The sequence below is a fragment of the Panthera leo genome, chromosome A3 (genome assembly GCF_018350215.1).
Source record: "Panthera leo isolate Ple1 chromosome A3, P.leo_Ple1_pat1.1, whole genome shotgun sequence".
Lineage (NCBI taxonomy): Eukaryota > Metazoa > Chordata > Mammalia > Carnivora > Felidae > Panthera > Panthera leo.
Window position 1 is genome coordinate 17,729,558 of NC_056681.1, and position 27,869 is coordinate 17,757,426.

Below are 27,869 nucleotides of genomic sequence, written 5' to 3' on the forward strand. Positions count from 1 at the left end.
CAGAAGACATTATAGGCTCACTGTCTCCTCCCTCCCACCCTGAAAATCTTTTCCTCTCTGGAAACCAAAACCATGTAATTTAGAAATTGCTTCTCTCTTTCCAACCCGATTTCCTCTGCCACAAAAGTAATTTTTAAACATTCTGAAGCTTTTATTTTCAGGCTGCAATCATGTGCCTGTGTCCATTTAATTCTTCCTGGTGCCTGAGCACCTGAGCGGTCACGGTGCAGCACCCTGCCCCCAGGTTTAGCCAGCAGTCCGGGTGGCTGCATCTGGATGGGGCCCCAAGGGACGGCCGGGCTCTGGGCCACTGCTGGGAAGTACAGTGCCACCAGCTAGGACATCAGGTTGTGGTCAGGCAGTACCCAGGCAGAATGGAGCACTGGGGCAGATGGGATGAGGACATGGAATGTTCATGAAGTGTAGGCAGTAGGGCCCTGCATCTGTCAAGGCCTAGTTAGCACATAAATCACACCGCTGATTTTAACAGAGAGGACTGGTTGTAAGGAATTGTTCTCTCTCATGGTTCTCAAACTGCACTGAGGGCAGCCTGGGACACCACAGTGAACTCAGAAAGGTATCACATGAGGACATTTAGATTTTAATCCTTTTTTTTTATGGGGGGGGGTTAAAATATATCGAATTTATTTACACCCACAAGTGCATAATGATGCTTTAAAATTTTAAACTAATTGGTCACTATTGGAAGATGTTAGAGAACTCAATTTACTCTTTCTGTTTTTAAAATGTATTTTTAAATTTTTTTCATTTTTATTTTATTTCTTTGAATTCGAGTTAATTAACATATAGTATAGAATTGGTTTCAGGAGTAGAGTTTAGTGAGTCATCACTTACATCTAACACCCAGTGCTCATCCCAACAAGTGCCCTCCTTAATGCCCATCACCCATCTAGCCCATGCACCCACCCATTACCCCTCCAGCAACCCTCAGTTTCTTCACGGTATTTAAGAGTCTCTTATGGTTTGCCTCCCTCTCTGTTTTTATCTTACTTTTCTTTCCATTCCCCTGTGTTCACCTGTTTTGTTTCTTAACTTCCACATATGAGTGAAATCATGGTATTTATCTTTCTCTGACTGACTTATTTCACATGAAACACAGCATCGTTTGTCTGACACTGTACAAACTACTAAGCAGAGATGGTCCAAAGTTTCAGCATTAGGCTGAGCTACAATCCTTTTGATGCTGTTGTATCTTTGCAAAGCTCGGCTTCCAGTAGCTGGTATGATGAGAAGCAAGTATTGCACAAAAGTCACCCTGGAGCAGGAAACAAGAGTGGCTTGTTCAGTGTTCAACAGATGCATGCATCCCATTAGTAAGTAATTGTGGTTATTTAAGAGTGACATTACAATATTTTGTCTTTTGATTTGTGTGTACTGTTTTCTCAAACCGCTATTAAGTTAGGATATAAATACTTATGAAGTTGCACGGACGAATAAATAAAACTGTGAGGTGTTTCTTTGGTGAGGAGCTCTTTGAAAAATTGTCAAAACCACAAGAGCACTGTGAACCGAGCAAGTTTAGAAACCTCTGGTTAACTGTATATGAAGAAGTGGCCAGAACACTGAAAAGGTACAAAGGGAACATGAAGGTATTATACCAGTGTAGGAGCAAAGGTGGGAAGTAGGCACTGCTAGGCTGGACAGAACCAAGAGAATGGGCTGGAATCATAACCATCTAAAAGACGGGAAGACAGAGCATTTTTTGGCACATGCTGGCATCTCTGAGGTATTGCAGTGAGGCTTGCTCTTTAATTGCTGGAGAAGCTGTAAACCACACCTAACCCCTGCAGCACACTTCACTCCCAGGAGGGTGGGGGTGGGGTGGGTGGGGTGAAGGAGCCAGCCTGCTCTCTCTTCCCCAGCCTCACCGTCTCCCTCTGTCGCCCCCTATGGGCTGGGACTAGCATGGAGCCAAATGGGGGACCAGAGATCCTATCCCCAGCAGCACCAAACAGTATAGGAGTGTTGGGAGCAAGGGACACTCGCTCAGGACACAGCCCAGTGTTCTGGGGTTGCAGCTGCCATGCTCACTCTGGGCCTGAGGTCCTCCTGGAAGCTCCGGTTCCCCATCCATGCCCCAAGCTGCTTAGCTGTAGGACTGACAGCATAGGGCCTTTGGAGGAGCCCTCGTCTCACCCTGTTTTCCATCCTGGTCTCGTTCACTGGGTCTTTCCGTGGGAGGACATGAAGCAGCACCCCTCATCCACCTGGGGGTGAGATAAGCGTTTGAGAGCAAGTCTTCCCAGAACAGTGAGGCCTGGACAATCTGTGGAAGCTGGGAGAACAGTATGAGTAGAGAGAGGAGGGAGGAGTGACAACCTTCAGTCACCCGTCAGCTCTTTAGAACCCTGCTTCCCTAACTGCCATTTTCACCAGGCTGCCCCTCCTCCGTTCCCTTTAAAACACTTAACTACGGGGGCGCCTGGGTGGCTCAGTTGGTTAAGCGGCCGACTTCGGCTCAGGTCATGATCTCGCGGTCTGTGAGTTCGAGCCCCGCGTCGGGCTCTGTGCTGACAGCTCAGAGCCTGGAGCCTGTTTCAATTCTGTGTCTCCCTCTCTCTGACCCTCCCCGGTTCATGCTCTGTCTCTCTCTGTGTCAAAAATAAATAAACGTTAAAAAAAAAAAATTAAAACACTTAACTACGGTGTGCACTTTTGTCAGCCCACACGTCTGACTGCCCGTGTGGTCGTATCCGTCTGTCTCTCCTAGTGATCTTAAGCTCAGGAGAGGCAGGGACTGTGTCTATTTTTGTCACGGCTGTGTCCCAGCACCTAGCTGCCACCCCATAGGTGCTCCATAAGTATTGTAAGCTAAATTGTGTCTACAAAGACTTTAGTGTAAATGGAGAGATCAAGGAGCGGCTAGCGGGACCCGAAATCAAAGTCACGTGTTAGGCACAAGTCTTCCTGCACCCCCCAGTCTCCCTTCCCCACTTGCTTTTCCTCTAGAGCACTTACTGCTAGCTGACATTCTGTATAATTTTATGATGATCTCATATGTTATATAACCCCCCCCCCCACTCCCCCGCACTAGAACATAATCCCCTTAAGGGCAGAGAGGATTTTTGTCTGTTTAGCTCACTCTTACATCATGTACAATGCCTTGTACATGGTAGGAGCTCAGAAATGTTTATTGAAAGAATGAGTTTGCCCATTGCTTTACTTTTGGCAAAGAATACTCCTATCACGCTGTTACAGCTGCCTCAGTTGTTACTCTCACTTCTTAGGAATGGTATGAGGGACTGTTACAATGCTTAACATCTAGACTGGCCTAACTCGTCACTGTGTAGGGGTGTGCATGTGTGCGGGATGGCAGGGGATCACTGTTCTCATCCTCATGACCGTTTTCTCCTTTGTTCTTGTCTCCTGAACTTTAAATGTGCTGCCTCCTTTGCCTGGGGTTTAATCTTCTCTCTCTGTAGCTCCCCTCCCCCATCCCCCCATACCTTGAACTTTTACCTGGTTAAATTGTCTTCCTCATTTGCCCAAGGCTCCCTCTTTCAAGACAACCTTTTTGGCTTCTAGACTGTACGTTACGTTGTTGGTGATTTAGTCTCAAATATCTAACAGTGGAATGTTGTGGGTGAGTTCTGCGTTAAGCTATAGTTACAAGTCAAACCCGGGGCTTCAGCCTTCCAGTCAGCGGGCCATGGAAGGTCTGCTGGTTTCCCTGTCAAGAAGCTGCTACTTCAGAGACCATGCTACATTGCCCAGGTGTTTCTGATACCATAGCTTGATCATCAACCCTCATTTTGTTAATGAGCCTATGAAATGTCAGAAATTGCTCGTTGTGGTTAAAATCAGAGACCTGTTGCCTAGCTTAATAATATCATGAGTGGACTCTAATTGCTGAAATTGAAGGTATTCAAAATATGTGAGTTGGCCAAAATATTTTTAAAGCTCTTTCCAGACATACATAATGAAGGAGCACCCAGTAAGACTTCTAGCCTTTAACCTTAGGGATGATTGATTCCTAACCAGTCCTGGTTACCCATTGGATAAGGAGGATTCCGGGTTTCCTAATGTGACTGTAATGGTAATTGATTTTGCCCCTGGAACAGAAGCAGGCATACTAGAGCTCTGGTGTTGGCTGTTTTTGCAAATAAACTTTTATTGAAACAGCCACGCCCATCTGTATGCCTATGGTCTATCTGCCTGAAAAATGTTTGCCAACTTCTGCAAGGACAGATTTCTGAGACTTCGTTGCACTTTACAGAATAGATGGTTTGACCTGTTCTGTGTCTGCTTGCTAATAAACATTTGTGTAATAAGTGGTCATTGACATAGTAGAATTTGGCCTGAGGCTTGCTTTTATTATAACCTAATAATGCAGTTGCAGGGGGAATCGTTAACCTTCACTCACCTCACATTTCTTTGGTGGCTTCTGGTGTCTATGAGAAAGGATGTAAGGGTTGTGCACGAATCATGATTAAATAGGCTCACATGAGTTTCTAGTATGAGGCTGTGTCTTTCTGCCTTGTGCTACCTGGAAAGCAGCACTTCCCCTGCAAGAAGGTGATCCAAGAGGTGCCTGGGTGGCTCAGTCGCTCAAGTGTCCACCTCTTGGTTTTGTCTCAGGTCATGATCTCAAGGTCAGGAGATTGAACCTCGCGTTGGGGTCTGTGCTGGGCATGGAAACTGCTTAAAGTCCCCACCCCCGCCCTTTCTCTCTCTCAAAAAAAGGGTGCTTCAGTCTTCGTCATTCCATTCCTCACACTTGGGTCTGCATCTCCTTTTAGAGCATGAGTCTCATGGGATAGTACCTGTCTTACTCTCATGCATCCCTCACACCTGTCCCATCGCAAAGGTCCCATATGTGTTGCAGAAATAAGGAACAGATACAGCAGCATCTGCACATGCATTAATGGGAGCTTGGCAGCTCCAAACCACAGTTGGTTAAAAGCATGAAGCCAATTACCAACTATGTTGGGAACTAGGCCAGTAACCTACAGAACTCCTATCTCCATGCCTCCTCTACCTGCCTCCCTTCTGGCAGTGGGAGCTGCCTTTGAGGGAATACAGCCGTGTCAAGTACCATCCAAGAGCTTGGTGGAGGCTGTCTCCTTAGTTCCCCTTCTCTGAAAGGCAGAGTATCACCCATGTTTTACGCATGAAAAACTGCAGCATGGATGCAGATAAGACAGTGATTTGCTTTAGGTCCAGGTGTTAGCAGAGCCAGTGTTGTTTTCATTATGCCGTAGAGTCTCCAGTGCTCGAGTAGTTTTTCATTAATTAATGAGCCAGTGAACACATAAATGAATTATCTTCTTTATTTCATCGCTACAAGAGGATAGCAACTGAACCACCTTCTCACTGGTAACCCCTTCCAGTGGTGCAGGATTCTATTTATCAGGATAGGTAAGACCCAGTGACCCTCGACTGTGAGGGCACCAGCGTTCTCCAGTGAAGCCTCTGGCTTCCTGTCCTTGCCTCCTTTTGCAAGATGTCTGTGGTAATAAGTCAACAAATTCTTGTCCACCAAACATCAGCAATAAATTAAAGGAAGTGATGGAAAGTAAGCAAGAGAGTGGGTTTGGATAATGCCGGAAGGAAGATGGATTTTAATTTTGTTCCTTTTACCTTTTTCTCCCTCTGTGTATCATTTCCATGCAGAAATTGCAAATTAATGGTCACATCGAAATATCTGTCAACGTATTACTGCTCTTCCAGCATCAAATTATGCCAGCAATAATGTTTCCAGCTGCCTAGGACTTCGTTGCAATTTAATTTGAAAGGAACTCGAATTGCATCTCCAAATGGATAAAAAATTAATTTTACATACAAGCTATCCACCTCCACATTTTCAGCCCCATGCCCCAAATTATCTCAATGTAGGTTCAACTTTGAACGGTACATATGTTACAGCCAACTCCACAGGCTAAGATGAATACATAGAAAATTCATGATTTGGAAATCTGCTTTGCTGCTCTTTTTTTAATAAGATGTTCTGCCTTGATTAAGGTCATTAGGAGAGTCTACAGCTATTGCCTTTGACAGCAGGAGTGGAAGCCAGGCCCGCCTAGAACAAAAAAAGCCTGAAATTCTGACTTACCCGCATGACTACCCTTCGCAAGTAGAGTGTAAAGAGAGCCCTGATTCACCCCTTCACCTCTTCCCCGCTCCCCCCCCCCCCACCCCGCAGTGTGGAGGTCTTCAGTCATCACTTCCTCTGTGTATTTACTCATTCCTTAATTTATTTATTAAGCAGCCGTGTGTCCCAGTTATGAAAATGAAGAGATCTCGGGGCTCACAAGGTTGCAGATGAGGTGAACATGAACCAAAGCTATAAACGACTCACCTGCTGTTTGATAAGGGTTATGGAGGACATGTGCTAATATGCTAAAGGAAACATGATGGGGGTATTCATTGTGCCTGGGCCAGGAGGGCTTTTGGAGGAAGTTACAAGGAAAGGCTGGTACTGGAGCTGGGCCTTGAGTGTATTGGCTAGGGATTTGCCAGTGGCCCCCCACGCAGAGGGAAGAGCATGGGCAAGAGCAGGGAGGGATGAGAGGATTCAGGATGTGGTACTCGCCTTTCCCAGTACAACGTAGGGAGTGAGCAGTGGGAAGTGAGGAGAGGAATTTGGAGGTGGGAGGGTACAGGTTGCAGCTCAGGCTCAGGTATTAGGGAGAAAATGATACTTGAGGAAGAAATAGTACTTGAGTAAGATCTAGCGTGCAAACGGGGAGAAGTGATCAGAGGTCAGGAGGACCAGCGTGCCTTCCAGAGGCAGCTGCAGGAGTGAGAAAGCTTCTGTAGGCATGAGTCAGTCAGTCACACACAGACGCACGCACACACATACACCCCGGCCCTAACCTATGCAAGAACACAAATGAGTCTGGAGCAAGAACAAATAGAACCTTGTGGTCCTCTTCTTCCCCTTTCCTCTTACTCTGTCCCTCCCCCAAAGAGCCTCATGCACCATGGATGGAGACTTTATTCCTCATGTCCAAGTTCTGTCCACTACCCTCCCCCAAACAGCCATTCTTTGGTTACCCGTTGGGCCTAGGGATGCACACACACGAGATATGGTCTGATTCTGAACCACCGGAGGTTCCCGCAGGCCCTGGAAGTGAGTTGGGGGCAGGGAATTCTGGGTTCCTGGAGCCTGGTCCAAAATAGGAAGCACAGGCACCAGGTGGATGCTTTGACCCCCCTGACTCCTGTGCCGGGGGAGGGCACACGCCAAAGACGGCCAGCGTGGCCTCCTTAATGCGCAGGGTTCAGGACAGGACTCCTGTTGCCAGGTCTAAAAGCAGAGAGACAGTGTACCCAGAGGCCAGGCCACTTTGATTTTTCATCAGAGGAAGATGTCTCAGCTTCCCAGACAAACCACATTCTCTCCCCACTATTTGTCTTCCCATAGGCCTGGAAGCTGTTACTTAAGAAGGTCATATGGGTGTGGTTTTTGGTGGCAGAAACCCTAGGCCTCTACGCTTGGACATATTTACACGGGGAATGTAAATTCAACAAAGCAATCTCCACTGCACACACAAGGCTTTCTCAGCAATTTCAATTTCCAACTTGTTTGCACCGAATTCAGTGTAAACCCAAGACTCTCCCTGCTACAGGCAATTATCAGAGCAGAAGCTGGGTTTGGAGGCTGAGGTTTGGCAGGGGAGGGGTCAGATTGAAGGCATGAATGCTTCTATCATACATTTTGAAAACTAGTTTTCCTTGTGTCGGATTTCAGGACATTCTTTTGCTTGAATGCAAAAATAAACATGTCCACCTTAAAGACTCAGGGACGTCGCAGAGGGGACGAAACTTGGACCGTGGAGTCAGTTCCCAAGAACTGGGTCCGAGTTCAGTTCCCAAGAACAGGTCACCATCTGTTCATCTCAGTTTAATAAACATGAACTGGCCCCTCGACAGCCCCTCTACCATGTGTTGGGGTTACTGGACAAACAGAATGTGGTCCCTGGCAGCCTGGGAGGAGTGACAGATAAATGAACAAGCAATTCCTAGAAAACATGGCAAATGCCGAATGGGCTGGACACCTGTGCGAAGTGCTGTACGAGCCCAGAGCTGGGGACTTGGCTGTGTGGCCCTGGGTAAGGGACATCCCTTCGTTGACCTGGATTTTCTATGCCAGAGAGTTGCAGGTACCTAGCCCAGAGTTACTATATGATCAGGAGCCACTGTCTTTCCCTTTCTAGAATGGTAGTTCTTACACTTACAAAACTCTTTCACCCACACGTCTGCCAGAGGTCTTCTTGCCTTGTGCACAGGAGCTGAGCTTTCCTTGAGATTTGTTATTTCCATGCTCTGGGGACCTCAGGGTACCAGTAACACATGTGGCCATATTTCCCAAGTCCCTTCTGTCTCTGCTCCCTGTGTTTGTTCCCAAGTGGTGTTTCATTGGACCAAGGGAGGCATGGAGATCTCAGCCCTTTCTTTGGATTTTGAGGACCTTGTTGAGCTAGGAGTCACACGGGGAACTGTCACACTGGGCTCCAGGCGTCATTCTGCCGTCTTGTTCGCCCACATCCTTTCTTGTTCAATGCCAGCAACAAGTGGAGTCATTTTTCTCTTCCTCTGAAGGCTGAGCCCAGCTGATCCCACGGCCCTGGGAATCCAGCTTCTGTTTCAAATACACTTCTTAAGGCATTTCTCCAAGAAAGGCCATTTTCTCTAAGAGGAATGCCCACTGTTAGAGGCAATTTTCTCTCTCCCTTTACAGCTCATTTTATACTCATTAACGGCCCTCTGAGATTCGCGCAATAATTTCCACTTTATAGAAGAGGAAACGGAGGCTCAGAGATGAAGTGCCCTTGCCCAAGGTCACACAGCTAGTGAGCACCAGAGTCTGGCTTCACGCCGTGCTCTGCCCGCTCCACTGTTCCCCGCGGCCTGTCTGGTGACAGTGGCATGTGCTTCAGAGGAGGCAAGTGACTTTCCCAGTGCCCTGACCTTCCCGCTCTGGAGGGAGTCTCTGCTGTGTGGCAGGCTCGCACCATCCCTTGCCCTCTTTGAAAAGGCGCCTCTGCCGGCTCCTTCCTTTAAGAGGAGCAGAAAGGTGCTTTGAGCGCCTACCTGCACAGGTGAGCTGTGGGGAGGATTCTGGAGAAGCTGGAGAGCAGAGGTGCAAAGACAGGCCAGTGGGCAACTCAGCTCTGAGTGTGATGGAGTCCCGCCCCACCCTCTCCAGCGGGTCCCCGGCTCCTGAGGGCCCAGCATTTCTGCCTTACAGTTCTTGGCCTCCTCCCAGCATCCTCCCCGGGTCCCTGCTGACTGCGGGGTGCCCACGTTGATGCCTTTCCCTGGTCTCAGTGCCCCGTGGTATCCCGGTGCAGCACACGTGGAGGCACTGGACCCTCAGGGGCTTCAAACCTCAGCTGTGCACTCGCTATGCGGCTTTTCAGTCATTTCCACTCACGGAGCTTGTTTTCCTCGCAGATGAGACTAGAGATGCTTTCCTCACTGATGGCCATGGGGTCTACAGAATGCAGCGTCCATTGGCCTGAGACTCCCTGGGGCCCTCCCGAGTGCGTCTCTGGGCGGGGCTTGGGCTGCAGGGGTCAGCAGACCGCACTGCTCTCACGGCACTTACCTTCTAGTGGGCAGGGCCAACTTTTAAAAAGCTGCCACAGTGGAAAATGATGAGTATGGAAGGGAACAGTTAATAGGAGGAGAAAGACGCAGGCACTGTACTCTGCCCAGGGACTCAGCAAGGACGTCTTCACAGAGGAGGCAAAGTGAACAGGGAGCGAAAGCAGGAGAGACTGTTGCCCAACTCCAGCAGGGAGGGGAAGACAACCCTCAGAGCCAGAGAGGTGGGAGAGGCAGGGTCCATTTCCCTCGGGGGCACACAAAGCACCTGCGCTCTCTTTCCAGACCCCCCTGGTCGTGCACGTCTTCTGACTTTGCACACTAGGCATGTGGTCAGATAGACAAGTTCACAACCCCACATTGCCACTTGCTGGTCTTGTTGCTGCTCTGCACACATTCCTAGACCTCTCTGGCCTCAGTTTATTCCACTGTAAAGTGGGGCCAGCAGTCAGCCCCTCCCTTCCAGAGTCACAAGATGATGCAGGTGATAGAACCCAGCACCATGGCTGCTGGCCATCAACTAGGTGTTTTGTTTTTATTGTCTCATTTGTGCTGCAGGGGCACATTGGAGATTCTAAAAAATATTTAACGTGGGCTGTGGTACATTTAAAGTTGTTTAACAAAATGGACGAGTCTTGGATTTAAAAGGGTCTTAATCCTGTACTCATTCTAAGATGAGGTGAGAGAGCTGTGAGAGCGATTACCTGACTGGGGTGTGGCATCCGTTTTGAAGGCACACCCAGAGGAGGAGTGTCTTGGGGTCCTAAGCAGGGTTGGGGGGGCCTCCCTGCCAGGAGAGTTCCAGGATCTGGACTTGCAGAAAGGCTCCGGCTGGGCCAGGCTGGTGGGAATACACAGACCTCCCGGCAAGTAGCTTTTTGCTCACCCTGTGCCTGTACATTTGTTCTCATGCCATCAGGACTTGTTAAACCAGGCGACCACACCAGATCATAACTGCCCCCCCCGCACTATGGGGACCACACTTTCACCTTCTATTCTGTGTGGGCTCAGCACAATGGACCCTCAGCAACAGCTTGTTCAATGTCACATTTTCAAAGTCACCCGTTTGCTTTTGGAACGCTGGCTCTCTTTTACACAAAGGACCTGTGAACATGAATAATTGGGCTGCATGAGTGACCATGAACTCTTCAGTCTTTCCAGAGCCAGGCTGCTCACTGTCCCCAGCAGTGCGTGAGCAGGTCCGGACCGGTTTTCCCGGCTCCCTGACATTTCTGGGCATCCTTTTTAAAAGAAGACTGCTTTGAAGTATGTTCCTTGGCAAGGCTCTGATACAAGTCACAGGACATTTTCCCCACAGGGACAGATCCAGGAAATCAGCTTTCATTGAGTCCTGCCTTCTTTCTTACTGCTACATTGGCACAGGGGCAACCTTACCCCTAAATGCTCTGAGAAGACCGGACGGATGATAGAATCCATCATTTTTGGAGAAGGGTGCTGCCCAGCACTACCACTTAGAAGACTTTCAGAGTAGAGACAGAATACGCGTCCTTATTATTTTTTCTTTTCCCACTGTTCCTATCGCTGCAAAAGAAAAACCACCATATTTTGAGTGGTTATTAAGTTCCAGGTACAATTCTAACTGCTCTGCAAGCAGCATTTCATTTAGCCCCCCGCTAGCCACCAGCAAGGGTGGCTACTTGTTACTATCACCATTTTATAAATGAAATAAAAAATGGACCCAAAGAAATTACAGAATTTGGTCAAGTCCTAAAGTAGTGTGGAGGGAAGATACTGAATAAATCTCTAGTCTGTGCTTAACTACTTCCAGCTAAGCTATTCAACACAAGAACTTATGGGGATGCTCATCACAAAAGAAGTTATGTTTCTGTTGTAAGAAATGCCTAAGCTTTATAGAATGAAATGAGCTGCACATGTGGGGATTTTTTTAAGTGTTTCATTTGTTATAAACCGTTTTTTACAAAAATGCCTGCATGAAGTGTAAACAGAATATTTGTAATAAAATATGACAGCGAATGTTATATATGGGGGTCTGGGACCATATGGGGAAGCATGGGGTGGGACACAACATTAGGGTGTGAAGTCATGACCGTATTTGCTTGCAGAATGATGTCTCTGGAGGGGCCTGTTTGGAAAGAAGTAGAGAGGAGAGAAAGGAGGTCGAGGGCTGTCATAGGAGCCTAGGAAATAATGAGTTGTGTTGTCAGTGGAAAGAGGGGAAATGGCAAGAAGTCAGCGGTACCTGTGACCATGTGGACAGATTGAGTGCTGCGTGCCGAGCATGTGGCTGGATCTCCAGCCTGTACATCTCAGTGCAGTTAACCGGAGAGAGGGGACTGATTTCCCAAGGGAAGAGGATGTGGCTGGATTAAATATAAGGCAGATCAGAACTCCAGCAACCGTCTAAATTAGTATATCCCTGGAGCGTTGTGTGTGCCGTTGATGGTACCCAGGGTGGTTTTCGGGAGTACCCCGATGAACCTTCAAGGATGTAACAATTTTGTGGTTTTTTTTTTTTGACGGTTAACGATTCTGTATGGCAAGTGTTATCTTTTAGATGCATGCATTTAAGTAAGAAAAAAAGAGTTTGATTGACAGAAAAATGTTAATTAAACTGCACGCTCTGTGGCAAAAATCATGCAGGCAGTGGCTGAGATAAGTTTAGAGGCTATTCCCCCGTTTTAGCACGACACCCACTGCCCGCTTCCTGACACTCTCAAAGTCCTTGTGTCTTGCATGCGTGTCTTGCAGACCCTGTGCACGGCCCGCAGAACGTGGAGATTGTGGACATCCGCGCCCGGCAGCTGACCCTGCAGTGGGAACCCTTTGGCTACGCGGTGACCCGCTGTCACAGCTACAACCTCACGGTGCAGTACCAGTACGTGTTCAACCAGCAGCAGTACGAGGCCGAAGAGGTCATCCAGACCTCGTCCCACTATACCCTGCGAGGCCTGCGCCCCTTCATGACCATCCGGCTGCGGCTCCTGCTGTCCAACCCCGAGGGTCGGGTGGAAAGTGAGGAGCTGGTGGTGCAAACAGAGGAGGACGGTGAGTGAGGGCGGCTGCCTCCTTGGGAGCGGGGTGTGCAGAACCTGTCACGGGGCCACGCCTATCAGTGATGAGGTGCTTGTTTTCCTGTTTGTTTTTCCTTTCATTTCTTCCTCTATGTCTGCCTCTTCTCCAAGGTCTTCCATGAAGACCCACATAATGTGCATTGCACAACTCCAGGGGGTGCTGTTTCCATAGACACAGCTGTGCACTCAGCTTTGACCCTTCAGCACCCCCATCCCTCTTCTCACTTTACGGCACCTTCTAGGTCCAGTGTTTAACCACACTGGTGCCTCCAGAGAGGAATTGTTGAGTTGTATTAAGTGCGTTGAATCTGGGAGTCAGACAACTCTAGAATCTCCAAGAGTTACAAAAAATAATAGTAATAATGCATATAAGTTACTTCGCACACACATTGAATCCACCCAGACCCAAGTACTCACCCGGATGTCCTACAGGCATCACAAATTCAAAGTATCCAAAAATGAACCAATCTCCCCTTCTGTATTGATTTCTCACTCTGTGTTCCTCATCTCAGTGAACTACATCCAGCAAGTCAAAATAAAGACCCGAAGTCAGCCTGGGAGCCTCCATTTCACCCCCCATCACCACCACCCCCCCCCCCCCCCCCCCCCCCGCCGCACACACACACAAGGTTCTAATGACTCTGTGTGATTTCTCTCCCCACATGCCTCTTACCTCAAGACTCCAGGAACACAGAGCCACATGTAACTCCTAGAACACAGCACTTTTCCCACCCTCTGTCGTTCCGTCCTGTCCTGTCCCATCCCTCCATGTCTGTGGGACAGGCTCTGTTCATCTTCAACATTCTCCTTCCTCCAGGAAGCTTTCCCTGACTGCCCCAAGTTGACTTGGGTGTTCCTTCCCTGACCCCCCCCCCCCCCTGCATTTTGCATGTAACTCCACTGCAACAGTTACCTTACTTAGGAGAGTACAGAACTTGCTGCTTCTAGGACTTCTCTAGAAAGCACTTTTCAACAGCTGTGTTTCAGTTTTCCTTCCAGCCAAGCTGTCTCTGGCCTTGTGGGGCATCTTTAGTTAGTTCCTTGGAATCACACTTGGTAGAGCTTTAAGCCACATCCAACAAAGGGGACTGTGACCTCGTCTGCAGGGCAGGTCATGCATCACTCTTGCCCCTGATCAGGGAAGGGAGCAGCCAGCATGGTTGGGGCTGGGATGCAGAGGGACGACTGGGAAGGAAATCTCGGGAAGTGTTGGCAGTCTTCACATGCAGACAGAAGGCCATGGGCACAAAGATGGTACAAAGGGGTCAGAAGGAGTGGGATCAGAGCCCTATCATTGTCAGCCACATGAGGCAGCTACCTCCACTTGACCCAGGTGGGCCTCAGGACCTCTAGGCAGAGCCTCTTGCATGCAGTCCCACTTGGCACTCTTGTTTCACATAAGCAAGGCCAAGGACCCAGAGTGGTGGCCCCTGCTGGGGTCCAGACTCACATCCTCAGCTGCAGTGTCCCCTAAAGACACAGAGGAAACTGCCAGCCTCTGCACATCTTGTTCCCCAATTCTCCTTTCCCCAAGTCCCATCTTACAACTGGACATTTTACACAGTCCACCCACTTGCAAACCCTTTGTGACCCCCCTTTTAAACTCATCATCGCAACGACTCTTTGCAACCCCAGCAGACTGCTTTTCTGGGTAGTAGCTGCAGCGGAGACCCAGCCTCTGTCGCCTTGCCCCCACCTTCCTGCCTTGCATTGAACCTCAGTCCACTGTGGACACAGTCTCCCCTGGACCAACCTTGTCCGGTGACCTGAGTGTATGCTTCCTGTGAACCCGTTCTCATGCAACCCCCAGTGGAGGGGTGGGCGTCTCCTCTGGGCTTCTGTCTGCAGCTCAGGATCTGCGGCCCTGGGTTGGGCTCCAGGTGAAGCTGCCGGCCCTTTCCTGGATGGCTCTGTTGTTTCAGAAACGCACAGCCCCTCCTCCAGCAGGTACAAGGATGAGCTGCAACAGAAGGTGAGCTCTGGAGACCACCCCTGGGATGAGCTGCTTACCCTCTCAGTGCCTTGGTTTCCTCACCTGTCAGATGGAGATAGAAGTAGTGGCCACCTGATGGCTTTTTATGCTCATTGAAAGGAATGGTACATAAAGAAACTGGAATAATGTCCAGCAGATTGTAGGTTTCCAGTGAATGTGGCTGCCACATTTGGATTAAGTCACAGAAAAAAAAAAATATGTCTGACAAAAGATCCCAAAGCACAAGCAACCGAGAGACCATTAATCTGCCCTAGGAATCCTCTCTAGAACTCTCGACACGCACTCCCAGTCGGTTGGTGAAAATATGACCTAGACTCTCAAGGAGTGGTGATCTGGTCAGTGCCTGATCTGAAAAGCAGAACCAGGGCAGGAAGAGAGGTTCAGGAGCAAGTTGTTGTTAAGGAGGAGCCACCACCATTGAAACTCAGCTTGAAAATTCAAGACTCAACCTGGATGAGAGGGTTTGGCCCAGGAGCAGCTCAGGGTGTGTTTTCCAGGATGCTCTTCATGCCTCAGGCTGCTTTCGGAGGATTACCTACATCTACAACAGGAAATCCCAAGTCCCATCTTTAAGCCATGCCTCAACCTCTCCCTTTCTCCTTCCTGTCACCAGGGGTGGGGGAAAATATCACAAATATCAAAATAACTCGAGAGCAGCAATGCTTTGAAATTAAACTTTAATTAAGCACCATTAATAAAACATCAATTCCTGTTCTACAGAGACGTGTGGACATTATCATATTAAAAACACCAACACCCAAGACTCGGTCCTCAGTCTTGGAGCCATCCTGAGGCCCCACCTCAGGAACCACTGTGCTGAAGGAAGACCTCAGAAGATCATAGGCCCCTCTATGTGCCAGAATCAGGTTCCCTTCCTCCTCAGGAGGAAAGAGGCACTCTTTCCGTTGCTGGGAGCTCATTCACCTCAAGGACAAACCGGATAGATCATGGCTCTGGCTGATTAAGTGAAACCCCTCTCACAGAAGCAAAGAGCAGCGTCTCGGATTGAGCTGACTGGATTCGTGCTGCTTTTGTCTGTGCTTCAAAATTGTCTTCCGGGGAACTTGCAAAATTTGTAATTTCAGCCCCCCAGTGCCTTTGAGGGCCTATGAAGTAATCTGCGGCTGTGAAAGAAGCCATGGCTGCCGAGCCCTGTTGCATCAGTTAGGAAGTAGGTAGGAGACCAAATGGGTTCTTTACTTTCCCTGTTTCCACAGATGACTCAGATAAAACCGTGGCTCGCTTGTTTAATGCTTGCTTCTCTGCCTTCCCCCAGACAGTAGTTGCAATTATGAAATGGAATATATGAGGCCTTTAAAGATAAAATCAGTTTGATGATGGCCTCAATTTGGTTACCATTTATTGAGTACCTACCCTGTGCTAGGCACTAATAGGTATATTGTGCGTGGTGACTTATACCTGAGATTTTATTTTGCAGTGTTTCAAGGCTATGGAAAAATTAAGAGTAGGACAAAGAAGACCTGTGAACCCTTTGCCTAGATCTAGTATTTGTTAACACTGTGCTACATTTTCTTATTTATATGTATGTATGGTATGTTTGACATGGAGATATCACACATAAAAATACATAATATTTTTAAGTATTTAAAAGTAAATTGCAGGGGTGTCTGGGTGGCTCAGCTGGTTGAGCATCCGACTTCAGCTTAGGTCATGATCTCATGTTTCGTGGGTTCAAACCCCTCATTGGGCTCACTGCTGTCAGTACAAAGCCCACTTTGGATCCTCTGTCTCCTCTCTCTCTCTCTCTCTCTGTCTCTGTCTCTGTCTCTGTCTCTCTGTACCTCCCCTGCTCATGAACTCTCAAAAATAAGTACATTTAAGTAATAATAAAAATAAAAAAATAAAAGTAAATTGCAGAAGTCCCAACATCTGATCTCTCAAGTCTTTGAGAGTATATATTACCTAAGGGTAAGGACATTCTCCTACATAGCCACAACACTATAGGACATCTTAGAAATTTAGCACTAATTTAAAAATAATCAAGTAAACAAATAATCCATATTCACATTTCCAATAATGCTAAGCATGAATTTATGTAACAAAGTCAGAAAATGAGACATTTTTGGCAAAAATGCCCCATGAGTTGGTGATGCATACTTTTCACTGTATCATATCAAGACTTACATAATGTCAGAAAGCCCCTGACATGCTGCATTTGCTCACATACATAGGTCCCTCTACTGTAAGTGTGGTCCTTGTCCCTTTGTAAATCAGCCAATCTGTGTAGTGGTCCTGTGAGGTCTGTTGACTACCCAGTTCCCCACACACTTTTCACCCAGCGGTCTTAGCCTCCCTGACAATCCTCGCCTGAATCAGTTACTACATTAGTATTTCCAAAAGAGTGAATTTTAAATCTGTCCTTCCCTCTACATGTATTAATTAGCATTCTTCGTTATAGAAGGGTTTTCTCTCCCCATCTCCTTCCCCATTTTTAGTATCCCTACTGACTCAGAAATCCCCTCCCCCCCCCCCATTTTTTTTTTTGACTCTGTATTAAAGTCCAGCACTACTTATAATTCTCTTTGGTGCTCACGTTGTCTCATCTGTGGCTAGTGGGAGTCCCTTCAGATTGGCTCCTAGGTTCTTTTGACATGTTCTCATTAGTCTTCCTTGCTTCTGGCATAACAAAATATTCTAGACCACCCTTGTAATATCTCTGCCCCAGACCTGAAGTCAACCACTTATCTAAGGATTTCTGGCTGCTTTCAGTGGGGAGTGGTATTTTGGCACTAAGATATACATCTTAGCTGTGATCGATGGGGTGTTACCGCCTCTAGACTTTTCAAGTAGGTAGAACTGAGGAATATAATTTATCTGTTTTAAATCACAAAGTCATACTGATTCATATCACCTCAGGATTCATTCCTCTGTGTTCACCCTCATTCTATACAGATCTCTCCTTCCTCCCACTGTGAGAACTCTGGTTCCCAACATCCACACATTTCTTCATTTGCTTCTTCATACAATACATATAAAACAGTTTCAGAAGTACAGTCCCAATCCCCCTAAAAACAAGAAAGCAACTTTATTAGGTTAAAGATTTTCTTTTCAGCTTTTCTCTCCTTCAGCAGCCAAAATGCAGTGTTCAAAGGCTTCGTCTTTTCTCTTTGTGGTTATATTATCAATTTGAGGCCCATTTAGGCTCATTTGTTTCCATTTTAAGGCTCGCTTCCCCCCATCCTTTTTATTTAATTTTATTTTTTAAAGTCAAAATAGTCACGTGGTTCAAAAGTCAAAACTGCAGAAGTGTATGCTCAGAGGTAGTGCCACCGTCTCTCTTTCACACTGTTCATGTCCACACCCCCAAGGCCACCATTTTTATTCATTTCAGATATAGTTTTCTTATAGTTCATTTTGCACAAAAGGTAAAAATTATTCCTCTCTTATTTTTATGTAAAAGATAGCAAAACAGATGCGCTCCACATCATGTGGCTTTGTTCACTTAGTATACTCTGGAAATCACTCCATATATGTTTGTACAGATTTGTGTTATTCTTTTTGATGGCTGTAGGAGACTCTTTTATGTGCATATGACATGGTTTGTTCAAGCAGCATCCTATGGACACTTAGGTTATTCCCATTACTTGCTATGAAAAGTAATACTACAGCAAATAGCCTTGCACTTACTTTGGTATTTGTGGAGTTGTATTTTCATGGTAAATTCCTGCAAGTGGGTTTGCTGGAGTCAAAGGGTAAAAAAACATGCAGTTTTGTTAGATGTTGATGGATACTCCTCCTCAGAAGTTGTGTTATTTTACATTTTCACTAGCAATGTAGATGCATTTCTCTTAACACCAAATGTGAGAAAGCAAGCAAACAGTATTATTTCTCCTACTTTGCAGTAAGGAATTGTAGGGTCCCATATAATTTATAATAAGTGTATAAAATATAGTTGATTATAATTAATACGTACATACTATATTAATATAATCTATATATAATATGATTAATCACATAATACATATATTATTTCATATAATATGGTAAATGTACTTGCATTATAGGAAGGACTGACATGTCTTGGGAATGAGTGCCTGTATTTTGTGTGCATTTGTAGACGTCTCATTATCTCATTCCTCAGGTCATCGGAAACTAGAAGGACGCTGTATGTTGCTAGGGACAGGTGCATGTATAGTAACAACATGCAGCACATGAAATCTAGAAGAGGGAAGTGACAAAAGGATAAAAGGCAATAACAGCAAGGCAATAAATAACAGTCCAGAGTCATTTAGTGGAAGGGTATAAAGCTATGCACATCTTAGCAAGTCTGAACACATCGTTTAATTAGAGCTCAGTACATTTTAGAGTTTTACAAAGATGGCCTTGAGATAGTATAAAAGTTAAGGAGAAGTGCAATTGTGGTTTTTGAATGCTCGTGTTGACCTAGGTGTTGTGCTGATATCCTTCATTCCTACAGTGAGTTGCCGAATCCTGTGATGAAGGTGTTTATTGATATGATCATGGTTCAGGGAGTTCAAGGAACCTGTCTGAGGTTGCCACACAACAAGTGGCAGAACAAATAAATGCATCCCAAAATCTTACCCATAATTTTTTCTCTGACCATCTATTAGATAATCCTGTAACCTAACCAAAACCTCCCCAACACTCTCTGTGCTTAATTTTTTTCTGTGCCATTCATCATCATCTGAAATACTGTGTGTCTTCACATATGTGTACACACACACACACACACACACACACACACACACACACATTTGTTGCCTGCCAAACAGCTAGTAAGTTGCTCATTGACTGTCTGGTGAGTGAATGAATATTTGACATCAAAGTCCATGCCTCTTCCCCATATCACAGGATCTTGTTTATATACACTGTTTAAGAAGGAGAGGATATATGTGACGTATTTTATCTGTATTCAAAACCCACTCATAGTGGCTTGCTAGAGCTAATCATTAGCCTCTGTCTCCACCTCCTAGTTCTGTGATATCATATTCATTGCTCCAAATTGGTCACGGTGGGGAATGTACACCATGGATATTGGCAGACCTGTTGGTGTTTTTGTTTTTCTTGGAAAGTTGGTTGTGAAACATTTACTAACATACCACTGTATAGTTCCATTAAAAAGATATATTTGACAACATGTAAACATTTACCCAGAAAAAAATATCTTTCCTTCACCAAGACTAGGAAATCTGTCTTGTCTCCATCAGATGCACTTAACAGATTCTGGTGGCCTTCAAACCATTTTCAAATTATTTTGATTTTTCTTAAGTTCTGAGTCTCTTTATGAACCAATTAACCAATAAATATGGCACCTGGAATGGAGAGCTCCGCCCACCCCCCCCACCCCCCCAAAAAACAAATAAAAGACCTAGATAAGGTGAACAGGACAGGAAACCTCTGTTGACTCTTCAGGGCTCGGAGCTCTTATAGGATTTGTTTACACGGCTACCCACAGAGTTCACAATTATCAGCCCCACTTTCCAGATAGAAAAATGGGGAGAAGAAAGGAGAAGAGGAAAGGAGGGTATAAAACTTTCCTTGATTACACTCTGTCCCCCTTTATGTTGAAATGAAAATTTCCTTTAAATTACCACCTGACTTTTAGGCACAAGAAAACATCTGGTTTAATTACAGTGAATTTACATGAACTTACTGACAAGAAGCACAGTTAAAATTAGCAATTTTAGTGTGTTTTTTTTAAGGGAATGAAATTATAAAGTAATTAACCTTTGTTGTAGAACTCTGTCAGAAGGATGGAAAGTTCTTTGCTGTTAGATACAAGAAGAAATGAAATTGTGGGAAAGGAATATGTGGACTCATTAAAGAATTATAAAGAAAAAAGAAGACTAAAGTAACACAGAATTAGAAGATAAGACGGAAAAAGAATCTTTCTCCAAGAAGTCTTTTCATGATGAGAGAGAGTGGTGGGGGCGGGAGGGGAGACCCAGCTGAATCCAAAGAAAGTAAGTCCGCTTCGTTGGAAGGACATCGTGACCTGTGGAGCAGTGGTGTGGTGTGGAAAAAAAAAAAAAAAAAAAGCTTTAGTGTGGGGCTGAGACGACCTGGCTTTGCTACTCACAGGCAGTGAGATTGCCTTGCAGCAGTTCTGAACCCACATCTACCGGAATAAGGAAAAAAGGGCTGATTCAGAAAATACTTTCCAGCCAGAAGGATCCAGGCTACATCCAGGCTCTGTTCACTACTTTGTTACCCAGCTCTGCTTAAATTCCTTTCATATCGGGCACTGCAGTGTCCCTGTCCGTGGATTGGGGGTGGTAATACCATCAATCCCTTTAGGGTGTTCTACGTGAAGGTCTGTATGTAAAGCACCAAACTTACTTTCTGCCGAGAGTACAGACTCGGTGGTGTGTGGCCAATATCAGACATGGCAGGCAGATTTTTAATCGAGGGAGTTAACTAGAAGAAAACCAAAGCGGGGATCTTTGCAAAATTTCTGTTAGTCATGGGCAGGGGGCCGTTTTAGAATCACCTATATTCCCTCTATAACCTCCATCTCAGATTTCTCACTCTGACAGTAGAGGTGGATATGTGTGCGCCAGTGTTCCAATAAAATTTTACTTATAAAACAAGCAGCTGGTTGCATTTGGCTATAGCCATAGTTTGTTGACCCTTGATCCCCACTGATTCCCCCCTGTTTTCTCTATTATCTTGACTTTACAATCCGACGACACACTGATTTCCCCCATCGGTATCTCCGGTACCTCTCCTCTGCCCTCCAGAGTCATTTAGCAACTGCCTGTTCAGCCTGTCCAGCTGGATTGCTAATCGGTCTCTGGAATTAAACACGTCTAGAGCTGACCCCCTGATCATCCCTCATCCACCCCCAAACTCATTCTTCCCACAGTCTTCTCCATCTCAGTTAATGGCAACTGCCTTTTATTAGTGGCTTGAGTCAAAAGCTTTGATTGTTCACTTTTGTCACACCCGAGGCCCTAAATACCTTTCAGCATGGATTCTCTGTGGTTGGCACCCCTTTGCTTTGTGCAAAGCAGCAGCCCTGCTTACTCCCCACATCTCATCTATCAGCACGTTCTCTTGGCTCATCCTTCAGTAAATAGCATGAACTTGACCATTGCTTACAGTCTCTACTGCTAGCTCTGTGTTCCAAGCCACTGTGATCTCCAACTTGGACTATTGCAATAGTCCTTCATTGATCTTTCAGCTTCCCCTCTAGCCCCTACACTCTTTTCTCAGCTTAGCAGACAGAACGGTCTTGTTAAACCACCAGGCAAATCATATCCTCACCCCTCTGCTCAGAACCCTCCATCGGTTTCTCACATCACTGGGATTAAAAGTCCACATCCTTGCAGTGGCTCACAGGGCCCCACGTGGCCACAACTTCTACTTCTGGCCGCCTCTCAGACCCCATCTCCTTCTACCTCGGCCTTATTACACAGATCCAGTCATTGTTCTCAAATATGCCAGCTGCGTCCCCCCCTCAGCACCTTTGTAGGTGCTGTTTCTTCTCGTTGGAATCATCTTCCCCTAAACAAACAGGGCTGCTTCCTTCACCTGTTTCCAGTCAATGTCTCTTTTCAGGGAGATCCTGCTTGACTATTCTATGAACAACTGGAAGCCTCCTGCACCACACTCTGTCCCTCTTCTCTGCTTCACATATCTCGTTAGCATTTATCATTTAACATACTACATATTTCACCATACACTTTAGTATCTGGCTTCTCTCACTAGAATGCACACTGAGGAGTCTGGGGTTTTTTGTTGTTGTTGTTGTTGTTGTTTTTCTGTTTACTGGGTATTTTCAAGCACCTAGAACAGTGCCAGGTAGAGAATAGGCATGCAATAAATAAGTTATTGGATGAATGAATCCCGAGTCCTCAGAGACAAGATAGATTTTAAAATTACCATAGAAATCAGAAGGTGCTTGTCGAAAGCTATTTAATATACTCAGTAAGTTATGGGAAGATATGGCTTTTATGACTAGCTGTGTAACACCATTTGGGAAGAATGGAGGCAAAAACACCAAGGAAAATAGTAATAATCCTGATTCTGCAGAAAAGTAAATTGGTGTTCTCCAGGATGTGAGGGACCAGGGGGAGGAGCAAACACAGAATAATACTACCTCTGTGCCAGCCCCTTTGCTCAGCACTTTACCTGTGTGAATATTTTCAAGCGCCACAACACCCATGAAGCAGGTGCTATTTTATCCCTACTTTAAAGTAAGGAAACTGAGCTGCAAAGAGGTTAAGCAACTTGCCCCAGGTTACACAGCCAGAAATGGCAAGAACAGGACACAAACCTGGGCAGTCTGCTTCAGCCTGCAGCCTTTGCCATGATGCAATGCTGTTTTTTGGGTCTACAGGACGAAAGTGAGAGTTTCCATTAAAGGTGGTGGTCTGATTCTTAAACTACCTTCCCAAAGAAATGAGAGAAGAACACCTTTATTTATTTTTTTTTTACAGTTGGTAAACTTTATTTTTTTTTCGATATATGAAGTTTATTGTCAAATTGGCTTCATTACAACACCCAGTGCTTATCCCAATAGGTGCCCTCCTCAATACCCATCACCCACCCTCCCCTCCCTCCCACCCCCCATCAACCCTCAGTTTGTTCTCAGTTTTTAAGAGTCTCTTATGCTTTGGCTCTCTTCCACTCTAACCTCTTTTTTCTTTTTTTTCTTCCCCTCCCCCATGGGTTTCTGTTAAGTTTCTCAGGATCCACATAAGAGTGAAACCATATGGTACCTGTCTTTCTCTGTATGGCTTATTTCACTTAGCATAACATTCTCCAGTTCCATCCACATTGCTACAAAGGGCCATATTTCATTCTTTCTCATTGCCACGTAGTACTCCATTGTGTATATAAACCACAATTTCTTTATCCATTCATCAGTTGATGGACATTTAGGCTCTTTCCACAATTTGGCTATTGTTGAGAGTGCTGCTATAAACATTGGGGTACAAGTGCCCCTGTGCATCAGTACTCCTGTATCCCTTGGATAAATTCCTAGCAGTGCTATTGCTGGGTCATAGGGTAGGTCTATTTTTAATTTTTTGAGGAACCTCCACACTGTTTTCCAGAGTGGCTGCACCAATTTGCATTCCCACCAACAGTGCAAGAGGGTTCCCGTTTCTCCACATCCTTACCAGCATCTATAGTCTCCTGATTTGTTCATTTTAGCCACTCTGACTGGCATGAGGTGATATCTGAGTGTGGTTTTGATTTGTATTTCCCTGATGAGGAGTGACGTTGAGCATCTTTTCATGTACCTGTTGGCCATCTGGATGTCTTCTTTAGAGAAATGCCTATTCATGTCTTCCGCCCATTTCTTCACTGGATTATGTTTTTGGGCGTGGAGTTTGGGGAGTTCTTTATAGATTTTGGATACTAGCCCTTTGTCCGATATGTCATTTGCAAATATCTTTTCCCATTCCGTCGGTTGCCTTTTAGTTTTGTTGATTGTTTCCTTTGCTGTGCAGAAGCTTTTTATCTTCATGAGGTCCCAATAGTTCATTTTTGCTTTTAATTCCCTTGCCTTTGGAGATGTGTCAAGTAAGAAATTGCTGCGGCTGAGGTCAGAGAGGTTTTTTTCCCTGCTTTCTCCTCTAGGGTTTTGATGGTTTCCTGTCTCATTCACGTCCTTCATCCATTTTGAGTTTATTTTTGTGAATGGTGTAAGAAAGTGGCCTAGTTTCACTCTTCTGCATGTTGCTGTCCAGTTCTCCCCACACCATTTGTTAAAGAGACTGTCTTTTTTCCATTGGATGTTCTTTCCTGCTTTGTCAAAGATTAGTTAGCCATACGTTTGTGGGTCTAGTTCTGGGGTTTCTGTTCTATTCCATTGGTCTATGTGTCTGTTTTTGTGCCAATACCATGCTGTCTTGATGATTACAGCTTTGTAGTAGAGGCTAAAGTCTGGGATTGTGATGCCTCCTGCTTTGGTCTTCTTCTTCAAAATTACTTTGGCTATTCGGGGCCTTTTGTGGTTCCACATGAATTTTAGGGTTGCTTGTTCTAGTTTCGAGAAGAATGCTGGTGCAATTTTGATTGGGATTGCATTGAATGTGTAGGTGATAGCTTTGGGTAGTATTGACATTTTGACAATATTTATTCTTCCAATCCATGAACACGGAATGTTTTTCCATTTCTTTATATCTTCTTCAATTTCCTTCATAAGCTTTCTATAGTTTTCAGCATACAGATCTTTTACATCTTTGGTTAGATTTATTCCTAGGTATTTTATGCTTCTTGGTGCAATTGTGAATGGGATCAGTTTCTTTATTTGTCTTTCTGTTGGAGAAGAACACCTTTAAACCTGCCCTGAGAACTAGAAGATGATGCCATACCCACGTTGGAAGGAAGGAATGAACGCACTGTTGGAAGAAGCGGGTGTAAATAGGGAAAAGATGACTGAGCTGTAACCATCGAAAGAAACCCCTTCCTCACCCTTGGGGGCCCAAGGGGATAGACTTACAGGTCCAACCTGCATTAATATCCTCAAACTCTGGCTGACCAGGCTGAAGGCAAGGCTGGGCTATGGAGCTGGTGGATGGAGTGAGGGATTGGAGAGCAGGAGATGGCCTCTTCATATGCCAGTCTACACTGCAGAGAATGAGAGCTCTCACTCCAAGCCTGCATGTGGTGAATAAGGAAAATAGGGGGATTTAATGAAAGGCTAGCTTTGGGAAGAGATGCTCCAGTGCAAGGAAGGGGCAGTGTCCTAGATGACTTAAAGCTGCCTTTAAAAATACCAAAAAAAGTTCTCTCTCTCTCTCTCTCTCTGAAAAGATGTTCTATGGCCTGGTTATTTTCCTTCTCAAACTTTCCCCTTCCCACCTTCAACCAGGTAGACCTCCTAGCTAGCCAAATGATAGATGGATGTATCTAAATTCCTCCCTTTCCCTCTGGGTTAGAAATATTTAAAACCAGTACTCATATAATCACTAGCAGAACACATTTTTTTTAATTTTTTTTTTTTAACGTTTACTTAGTTTTGAGACAGAGACAGAGCATGAACAGGGGAGGGTCAGAGAAAGAGGGAGACACAGAATCTGAAACAGGCTCCAGGCTCTGAGCTGTCAGGACAGAGCCCAACATGGGACTCGAACTCACGGACTGCGAGATCATGACCTGAGCCGAGGTCGGACGCTTAACCAACTGAGCCACTCAGACACCCCACTAGCAGAACATATCTTGACCCACCAAACCAAACCATCTCAATCCACCTCTTGTAAGGTTGCATAAAGAAAGATTATTGGACAGATGCTTTCATTCTTATTAAAAGGGACTGATCTGATAATTCAAAGCAAATATCCTCTGAGAATTATGGCAAGAAGAAAGATTTAAAAACAGAATAAAACACTAATCCACATTCTCGCCAGAATGTATAAATAAATGCTGGGCTAGAACATGCACATGGAATTGAATCAATAATGTAAAGAGGTTAGGTCTCTCAGACTGATTTTTGTAAAAGAGTTTAATACTATTTACTGTATTTAGTATTTTAATTTAATAATAAACCCTATAGTGCTTAGGGATACATGTTTAAGAAATAAAAATTATAATGAAAAACAAGATTCATTATTGTTATGAAGTTAAGAAGGTTACCTACTGAGGGTATGAAATTGATTATTAGTAAGTTAATGAGATGAATATTTGTTTTATACATTTGTGTAGTGGCTGTTTCACAAAAGGATAAAATGAGGATACTAAATATAAATACCCTTTTATACTGATAAATTTTACCATTTGTGGGATATGGAAAAATTCTTAACAAAATATGAACTTCAAATTTTGACTCAAGACACACACAAAACTTATATAATTTTATAGCAAATGGAGAAATAGAATCAATAGTTTAAACTTTTCCAGCAAAGAAAACACCAGTTCCAAATGGTCTTGCAATTGCAATCAAATACTCAAGGCACCGGTATCTCCAATCTTATATATACACTTTCAAAGAGCAAGAAAAAAAAAAAAGAAGTAACACTTTCCTCTTCTTTTTCTTGATACTAGTGTAACCTTGGTATCTAAACCACACAAGCTTATGAGAAAAAGGAAAATTAAGTGCACATACCCCAAACAGAATATTAGCAAACGATCCATTGCTGTATACGACTAGGAAAATATTAGTTTTATTTTAAGAAATCAATATTGGTTCAACATTTGTAGATCCATTAATGTAATTCACTACATTAACTAAGAGGTACAAAAAATGTGTCATTACTATAATAGATACAGAAAAGCATCAGTTAAAGCTCAGCAGGATATAAAAAGGAAATATCCTTGTATACCAGGAACGAAAAGGATCTTCTTACCCTGATAAAGGGAAACTAAGAAACCTACAAACACCATACTTGAGGATAAAATAATAAAACCATTCTCTTTAATGTTGGAAAGCACACAAATACTTACCAGTCTCTCCATTAAGTATTATATTGATGGCTCTGGCTGAAGACAAGAAAATTAAATAGAGTTAAAATATTGTAAAAGAACAAAACTATTATCGACTGCAATGCTATGATTATTTATGTAGATAACCCAAAGAAATTTGTACACAAATTATTAGAATTGAGAATGTAACATGTTTGACAAAGAAGTTGACATTAGAAAGTCAATTGTGTTTCTATTTACCCAATAAGTACGTGGTATGCTTTTAAAGATACTACTTATAATAGCAATAAAAATACAGGGTGTTTAGGAATAAACCTAATGTAAGATTTCAAGACATAGAGTATATATAAATGTATAAAGAACTGGAAGATATCAAAGAAGACCTAAATGAGAGAGATGGCATGTTCATAGATGGGAAAACCCATTATCAAGACATGACCTAGAAAGACATAATTTATTTCCCAATTGATCTATAATTCATGCAGTTCCACTACAGAAATAAGGCATTTTTCAAAAATGTACAAGGTCATCCTAAAATGTGTATGGCAGAGAAAAGCCAAGATTGACTAAGACAGTCCTGAACATGAAGTACAAAGTTGCAGGCCTTGCTCTACTAGGTATCAAGATACACAAATCTTTGCTTAATTGAGAAGATGTGGTATTGATACAGGTATAGTCTAAGAGAACAGCTGAACAAAACAGAACTTATATCTATGTGAAAATTTGATGGAAGGCAAAGGGAGTATGGCAGATCAGTTGAGTAAAAAAAAAAAAAATTCTTTTTCATTAAGTCATGGTAGAATAGGGAGAAGAATTGAAATTGGATCCCTGCCTCACACTATACATGAAAACACAATTACAAAGAGTTGAAGACATTTTACAAAAGGCCTAACTTT

At 44.6% G+C, this 27,869-nt stretch overlaps 1 protein-coding gene and 1 long non-coding RNA gene across 4 annotated transcripts in view; one reads left to right on the top strand and one right to left on the bottom strand.

Moving 5' to 3' along the window:
• The window catches only part of PTPRT (protein tyrosine phosphatase receptor type T), an 800,956-nt gene that overhangs the window by 371,607 nt on the left and 401,480 nt on the right, over window positions 1–27,869 (top strand). For all 3 annotated transcript variants that reach the window (XM_042930943.1, XM_042930944.1, XM_042930945.1), the window contains exon 7: window positions 12,304–12,600. In XM_042930943.1, coding sequence (XP_042786877.1) covers window positions 12,304–12,600 — 297 coding nt within the window. The remainder of the gene's footprint in view (window positions 1–12,303; window positions 12,601–27,869) is intronic.
• LOC122215528 lies at window positions 10,625–13,645 on the bottom strand. Its single transcript, XR_006200421.1, has 3 exons — window positions 13,540–13,645; window positions 13,044–13,142; window positions 10,625–11,115 (listed from the first exon to the last, which is right to left on the bottom strand). It is a non-coding gene; the product is annotated as an uncharacterized LOC122215528 (long non-coding RNA).